Below are 8,500 nucleotides of genomic sequence, written 5' to 3'. Positions count from 1 at the left end.
CAACATGTATTTTGAAAAGCAAGAGGAAATAGAGGCAATGAAGTCTTCAAAATAATGATAGAACTTTAAAGTAATTGAACTTGGTAGCAATAAAATGTGTTCATAGGGGAGGCAGTTAACGGAGGAAGTGTAAGTTTATACCACTTTCATGATGTCAGGGATATATTTAGACCGATAGTATGACGTTAGGGGTATATTTGGATTGATAGTATAACGGAGGGTAATATTAGACCTTTTTCAAATAGTATAAGGACATATTTAACCTTTTTCCGAAGAAAAAAGACTTCTATACAAAATAGTTAAATAAATAAATAAATGAAAATTTGTTTACACAAAGTTTCGTGTTGTGCACAAAAAATCACCTCCAGGCCTGCAAGAAGCGTCGACCACACAAGGTGACCCAATTTTGCAAAAGCATGCAATTATTTTAGGGGGCATCACATTCGTCTATAGTTACTCCTAAAATGGCATTGTTTCATCGGTTAAGTTGTTAGCCACTGGTACTAGGTATTCAAACTAAGCAATAACAGCAGTCTTTTGCTATAACCTGCTTACCTGTAGGCTGTAGGTAAAAGTTTAGGCAGCACTCAAGGAATAGTACTGCAATCTAAAACTTGAAGGGAAGAAAGCCGGATACCTTAACTAATAGGGATAGGTATAAGGGTGACAATTATAGGTGCTAAGGATGAGGAACTATAGTTATCTGACACATATAAAGAATTAAAAATGACAGTTCGGTGCACTAAGCATCCTGCACTCACAGAGGATCTGAGGAAGGACCGCAACCCTTATTGAGGAAGGGCAGCACGCCAAGGGCTTGATGTAAACAACCTACCCTCATGCAAGCATTAATGGCTGCTTCCACGGTTCGAACTTGTGACCTATAGGTCACACGGAGATAAGTTTATCATTGCTCCAAGACACCCCTTCGACGCAGTGAAAGAATAATATGTATAATGAATTGTTTAGAAACAGCAGTATCTTGAAAACCTAAAATAGGAAAGATTCGCTCTTTACCCATATACATTTTTTCATATTACCAAGCCCTAAAATTTCTCATATTACCATACAAGGATTTCGAAAGTGAAACAAATCAAAGTAATTCCTTCAAGTAAACAATTACTGGAGAGAGGTAAAACATTACAGCTTCAAGCTAAACAAAGCTCCATGAGATGAGAGGCAAACAAGGCAATCCAAGTGAATAGAAAAAATTCTAAAAATAACCAAACCTGCAAAAGATTCAAAAATTACTATAACCGTCAGTTGCCTAAATGGTTAGTAATCCGCCACCAAAAGCTTATTTGTAAGAAAATCATATAATCTTAGAAACTTCACTCCCAAATCATATACCGGATAAAGTCATAAAACTGATAAAAGATAATGTCTTTACGAGTTTACGCCAGTTCTGGTCTGTCCCTAATATCATCACTAACCTTAACCATCTAGCTTCAGGTGAGTAACAAATAGATGGGTTAGGTCTACCATCCACACATGCAATTGGACCACTAGTGAAGCAGATCCCTTGCACTAAAGATGTTTGGCCAAATCACCAGTAGCATGTGATTTCCAATAGTCCATCGGAGCGCATAAATGGAAAATGAATTCTTCTCTTTATTGAGGCGCCAAACTGTTATTCCCAATTTATGTCACAAGCTGATGATATATCACATAAGAATACCAGCAAAGTACATCTCTTTTTCTCTATGGCTGAATGAAGTACATAGAAATTAACAATAAACATGATAAAGACAGAGAAAAAAGAATACATGGAGTACAGAGAAAAACCAAAGACAAACAGACCGCAGCAATAACGCATACTAGTAACTTTTAAGCCCAAATAGAAGATGTGACATGGTTAACAGACATTTTGAAAAGTATATTACCATCACAAAGGATCAATCAGACGCTAACTTCATCTAGTTTTTATCCTAAAGAAACACAGATGATCCTATCAGTGTATCAGATTACCAATAACAAAATTAATATGTTAATCTAGTGATCTTTTCTTTTCTCCACCTTTACAGGTGCATCTTATCCTGTGATCTTGCTGCAAAGCTTCATACTTTAATGTTCCAATTCCAAGAGCCTTAAATTTAGTGATAATGATTAACTACAGCTAATATCTTAGTGGTTTGCAAGTTGGATAATTCTAACTAACATGAAAATGTTATCAGTTGCAGCAAAGCGAAAGAGAGCTTCATAAGCATTTAACTAATAATGCAATATTATTTCAAAAATAAGTTTTAAGGAGAGACATAGCCTGCACAATCTAGGGTACCAGAAGCATTACATATTAACATCGTTAAAGTGAATTACTTTATGATGCCTCACCGTGTATTGGCTATTCACCTATCAATATGCAAACAGAGACCTAATAGAAATTAAAGCACCTTATTCAGACATGTATTTTTTCTTAATTCCGATTTCAGCCATGATAATTAAGGTACCTTATCTAGGCACAAGACTAAAAATTCTTCCTGTTAAATCCTGTATGTCCTCCATTCCTCTCCCTTTAGTCAATATAATCAGCATGAGGAAGGGAGCTATGCATCTCTTCTTAGCAATTACATCCAGTTGGGAATTTACGCTGGCAGTCAATCTCCATATAGTACTCCCTTCTACATATCCTGACATATTTCTCCAAAACACTTGAATAAAATAGAGCCAAGCAGTTGGTGTAACATCATCACTTTTTTTTTCCACTAAGAAATCCTTTAACCATTTTATTTTGCATAATATGGACCATGAAGAATCATAAAACTACCCCCAACTTGTTGACATTGAGGCATATTAATTATCGTAGAAACCGTCCAACCACCTCATTAGCATGAAATGGAGAACGAATACGAGGGTAACTTACTTTGATATGCTTTATATTTAATCTATGTGCACACACAAATGGACGCCCGATTACACAATGTGCTTACAAGTGCAGAACCCCAGGAATTTCCTAATCACAAATGACAAAGGAATTCAGAAGAAAGATTAGCCTACTTAATCACCAACGCACCCTAAACCACTGTAAACCAGAAAACTAGCAAACCAAAACCCTCTGAAAGAAATATAATACACAAGCTTTGCTTGAGTTTTAGTACAGGGGTGAATCACACTAAACTCATGGAGTGACCAATAATAACCCCCCCCCCCCCAGAAAAAAAAAGGGAGAGAGAGAAGAGAATCAAAATAAAACAACTAATTGTGGGGTCCTAATAAACCATTTCCCACAGTTACAAAATTGAAGTGCCATACCGTGAAAAATCAAATACTTATGGCCAGATGCTCATATATATATGAACAAATTGACATAACCATAAATAAGAATCATGCTAGCACATATATGTGTGATTCATGAACTTGTTGAGTTCTTCTCACTAAATTTGGAAGACAAATGCATTTCTTCCACTATATGAAAAAATGAGCTAAGTCGGACCTATAATCAAATGGAAAAAAGTTATCTCGAAAAACCTATAATTTTTTTGATAAGGATCTCGAAAGACCTACAATCTCTTCGAATCTTGCAAACTTGGTGAAAAATAAAACACAATAAAACAAAAGTCAATATAGACGATAAAAATTAGTTCGGATTAATGCTTAGTAATGTTTGTAAACTTACATTAGGTCCCACATTAGCTAGGAGTATTTTTAATTAAAATTTGTATGTTAAGAGGAAAATATAAACGACATTCTAACATTAGAATCTAAATTATTTGAATATTGGCATAAAACAAGTTCAAATGGAGCGAAGTAGATAGAAGGGATTCATAGAGCCGACCCCTGCCAGCTTGGAATTGAGGTATAGTTGTTTATAAAGAAAAAAGGAAACCATCAAAGAAATTGTGAAAACAAACCAATCAAGGGCACTAACAGAAATTTTTCCAAAATAAGAAATCAAGGGCACTGACAGAAATCTAACATTCATAGCAAAAAGAGGGTTCCCAAAAACCATATGTACATATAAAACCTATAAATTGCACCACACATATACACCACTTGCTTGATTAAGCAACCTGAGTTCTCAATGAATCAAGCATTACTTGATATATAACCGTGAGAAAAAGAAAGTCAACAACTTGAATTTTCTCAGATGAATCAAGTATTACCTGACATAAACTTGATAAGTAGACAGAAATAAAGAATGACGTAGAACCCTACTCATCAAGATAACCAGGATATCACAAAGATTGCACCCTCAAATAGAACAACTAGTAAAGGCCTCTCTGCAACCCTTGAACTGCACGAACCAATTAATGAGTAACCTCAAATCCACCAGAACACAGCAATGGAATTGAAGAACTGGCTATTGTCATCAAATTTTAAAAACTGATAATAGGAAGCTGGATGACAATGGTGAAGGTGATTAAGCAAATGTCATAAGTAAGTTACCTTGAAGGCTTTCATGGAAAAAGCGCTAAAAAGTCAGCATGAGGAGGTTAGTGCAACAATTGAATTAACTGGGTTTTATTTACTCCTGACAGATGAATGAGGAATTGATCTCTAAGAAGACAGTCAAGACAGTGACAGATATCCTGATTCTGCAAGTGGTTGGTGCAGACTTCCTTGCAGCCAAATGAACCAACAGTGATATCAAGATACAAGATCAATCTGATCAAAAGAGAACATAACTATCTCACATCTCAAGTAATTACCCAGCAACTTTAAGAACAAATTTGGAAGAAAATACTCACAATTTCAGTTACACAGGATAACATTTGTGGTAAGATGAAAACCAACATATTTAAACTGACCTTCATCCCAGGATTATCTTTCAGTATGACAACAGATAAAGAGCATGATCATAACGAAATACATTTGCGTTACATGAAGGGATTCATTACAAAAACTCAGCAGGAACTGTAATTAACTTTCTCCAACATTTTATCGCCGAAAAGCATTGCCTTCTGACGCTTCTGCTCTCTGCGAATAATGTGTTCGGCGACGAACACTTTCTTCAATTGTGGAGCTTCCTCCCTTCCCAGCACCATAAACACTTCTTTGAGCAGCGTCCAGAAAATTCTTACCACCAGACAAGCCAACATGAACAGCTTCCTTAGCGTCCTTTTCCTCTGCCTTCTTAATTCTTTTCCATCTTTGCTCCTCATGCACCTCAGCATCTCTCTGCATCTCCTGTAGACGGGCAGCTCTCTCTTCTTCAGAAAGCCTAACAGGCCTACGAGAGTTATGACGTGATTCATGCCTTGGTGCAAAATCAGACCTTGTCTGCCTCTCGTACTTCTCAGCTTCAAGATTACCATGCCTACTCTTAGTTTTTTCTCTGCCAATATCATCGTCTCCTTCAGGAACTCGTAACAGAGACGATTTCCGCTCATTAAACTTCTTCTCCTGGTGAGAGACTTTCTTTCTCCTGGAATCGTCTTCGCTCGAGTCTTCATCTAGATCAGAGGTTTGTCTAGGTGAAGGATTCCTTAAATGCTTTGACTTTGAGTGGTGATGCTTTGATTTCTTGTCTCGATGCTTATGTCTGCGTTCATCCTTCTCTTTCCCATCATGCATCTTATCCTTATTCTTCATCGTTTCAACAGATTTTCGAATCATGGCCATCTGGACAGGGTTGTTCTTCACACGTGCTAGCGCTTCTTGCTCTCGCTGACGAATCATAAGCAAGGGATCTGAATGGAGTTTCCTCCAAGCATCATTGGAAGATTGTGGCTTATCCTCAAATAGAGCTCCTGGCGCAGATGGCACAGATGCTTGCGGCTTCGCAGAAGAACTGGAAGCAGCAGTTGTTCCAGGATCGGTCGGCTTGGCCAAAGATTCAAATCCACTAGAACTTCCCTTGCCAACAGCTAACCCAGAATCATAGAGAAATTCCAGCCTCTCTTGCCTGGGAACCAAGCCAGCTTGTTCCTGAAGTTGGCGAAACTCACTGCGCTCACGCTCCTCCAGGATCTGCTTGCGGAGCTCCTCCAACTTCTTCTGTTCGGCCTCATGCTTCTGCTCTGCTTTCCATACATTTTCAATGTTCCGAAGACTCCCCGTGTGCCATCCCTTCTTATTCAAGAACTTCAAAGCCATTGAGTCTTACAAAATTTTTAACGCTTAGACTGTTAAGACAGATAATTCCTCTCTTGCTTACCTCTAATACCTACATATCACAGGAACCAAATAGGATAAATCAGAATGCGTTTAAGTACAGTTTTTGTTATTTGGTTGAACATAAAGCTCAAAACAAACATCTTATGTCTATCTCTATCTCAAGAATGTTATCATACAAAAAATTCAGCTACCAAGTTCTTCATCCAAAAAAAAAAAACAGCTACCAAGTTGTCTAGCATCAGCTCAAGGGGCCGTGTGGATAGACTAATTTGGATTTACAGGATATTTAAAATTAATTGATTTCAAATTCTTACTTGTTAGTTGTAGTATATCAGAAATCGTAAATTGTTAACTTAAATAATTAGAGAGGATTCGGCAAATACTTAGATCTATGCCTTTCGCTAAAAGTGCTGAAACACACAACCTAACTGAAGAAATTCCATCTTTTACGGCCGCTAATTTTTCTTTTTCTATAGAAAAAGATATGCAGAGAATTTACAAGTAATACTTCAAGGGCAGATTATTACCCACCAGACCCTTGAAGCAATTACAACATCGGAAGCAAATAAAAAACAAAATTAACTTGAAAAAATAAAAAAGAAATCGGGTTGAGGATTTCTATATGCAGTAAGAGTAAACAAAAAGAAAGAGTAGAACGAATTAATACCTGATATGTTTTACCAATTACAGGAACAACTTTAATTAGGGTTCTCCGGATAGTAGATAGAGACAGAAAGAGAGAGTAAAAGAAAGGAGACTTACAGCTTGATTCGGCGGAGAAGGAGATCGCCGTAGCTCGCCGACGGGAAATTGGCAGCCCCGTAATATAGTGGTTCGAACTGGTCCGGAAAAATGTGATCGCAATTGGCAGCCAAGAGACTGTTTTAGTCAATTCTCTAATGCATATTATCTAATCGCCTACACAAATCCTAATCCTGGATGAACCGGAACCTAACTTCTACAAATTACAGTTTGACCCCAAAATCAAATATAAAGACCCCTGTTCGGTTCTTTTTTTTTTCACCCTCCAAAAAAAGATGTATTTGAAGTATACATGTTAATCGGGCCTGGCCAGCCCAATGACAGTCCGGTTCAGCCCGGGTCAGCCCATCATGCCAGGGGTGGGACGGGCTGGGAAGGTTAGGGGAGGGGGAAAGCCGGACGGAAACGAACATATTTTGGTAACCGGTGCCCCGGAACCCGGTTAGTCCTGTTACCCATTATCGGGTTTTTACCGGGCTACAACCTGTATCAGCCTGGTTACCGTTGGAAAAAATTTTTAAAAAAACATTTGTTGATCGTTGTCAATGGTCAAATCCAAAAATGACCGTTGCCAACGGTCAAATTCAAAAATATCCATTGGGCAACAACCATTTTTTATAAAAATGGTCATTTCGGCTTACCCCCTTAAGAAAATAGCCCCACTCTAACAATTGATAAATTACAATTTTAACCTTTTAAAAATTATAAATAGCCCCCTTTCTTCTTTATTTTTCTCACAATTTGCTCTCTTACTACTCTAATTCTCTCTCAATTCTCTCTTGATAATATTGCTTATTGCTCTTAAATTCTCAATTATGTTATAAAATAAAGACTATAAAGTAAAGACAAGTATAGAGAGAAACTGATATATTATTCGAATTCAAACTAATGTACATAATGAACTGAAATCTCTTCTATTTATAGAAGAAAGGAAGCTGTTGTGTAAGCTGCTATTACAAGCTGCTGTGTAAGATGCTATTACAAGCTGCTGTGTAAGCTGCTACGCAAGCTGCTGTGTAAGTTGCTACTGCAAGTTGCTGTGTAAGCTGCTACTGCAAGATGCTGTGTAAGTTGCTACTATACCAGATATGGATAATCTTCTACTAAGAGCAATGTTTATCCATAACGGAGTACTGAATGGATAAGCTTATTATACCCGGTATGGATAATCTTCTACCTAGGGTAATGTTTATCCATAACCGGGTACCGAAGTGATAAGCTTCTTCAGGAAGCTTATTTCCAATAGAGTACTAAATAGATAAACATATTTACGGTGGAGTCTCATATGGATAAGCTTCTTCAGGAAGATTATTTACAACGGAGTACTAAATGAACATCCATAATATAATATATTTATAACACTCCCCCTTGGATGTTCATTAAAAGATAATGTGTCTCATTAAAACCTTACTAGAAAAAACCACGTGGGAAAAAATCCTAGTGAAGGAAAAAGAGTACACATATTTAGTAAGACGCATTGCTAGGTGCCTCATTAAAAACCTTGTAAGGAAAACCTCATGGGAAAAAACCTTAGTAAGGGAAAAAGAGTGCATCGCGTATTTTACTCCCCTGATGAAAACCTTGTTTCAAATATTTGAGTCTCCGCATTCCAATCTTGTATACCATCTTCTCAAAAGTTGAAGTTGGCAAAGATTTAGTGAATAAATCTGTTGGATTATCACTT

The 8,500-nt window shown here is 37.2% G+C and overlaps 1 protein-coding gene across 1 annotated transcript; it reads right to left on the bottom strand.

Moving 5' to 3' along the window:
- Positions 1–4,654: 4,654 nt before the first annotated feature.
- LOC104231095 (uncharacterized) lies at positions 4,655–6,961 on the bottom strand. The gene is made up of 2 exons (XM_009784034.2): positions 6,817–6,961; positions 4,655–6,103 (listed from the first exon to the last, which is right to left on the bottom strand). Exon 2 carries the CDS (start codon positions 6,031–6,033, stop codon positions 4,876–4,878), a length of 1,158 nt encoding a protein of 385 aa, XP_009782336.1. The 5' UTR covers positions 6,034–6,103; positions 6,817–6,961; the 3' UTR covers positions 4,655–4,875.
- Between the last annotated feature and the right edge of the window lie 1,539 nt (positions 6,962–8,500).

This window comes from Nicotiana sylvestris, chromosome 2 (genome assembly GCF_000393655.2).
Source record: "Nicotiana sylvestris chromosome 2, ASM39365v2, whole genome shotgun sequence".
Taxonomy (NCBI): Eukaryota; Viridiplantae; Streptophyta; class Magnoliopsida; order Solanales; family Solanaceae; genus Nicotiana; species Nicotiana sylvestris.
Note: the sequence above shows the minus strand (reverse complement) of the source record. Positions and strands in the feature narration are given on the sequence as shown.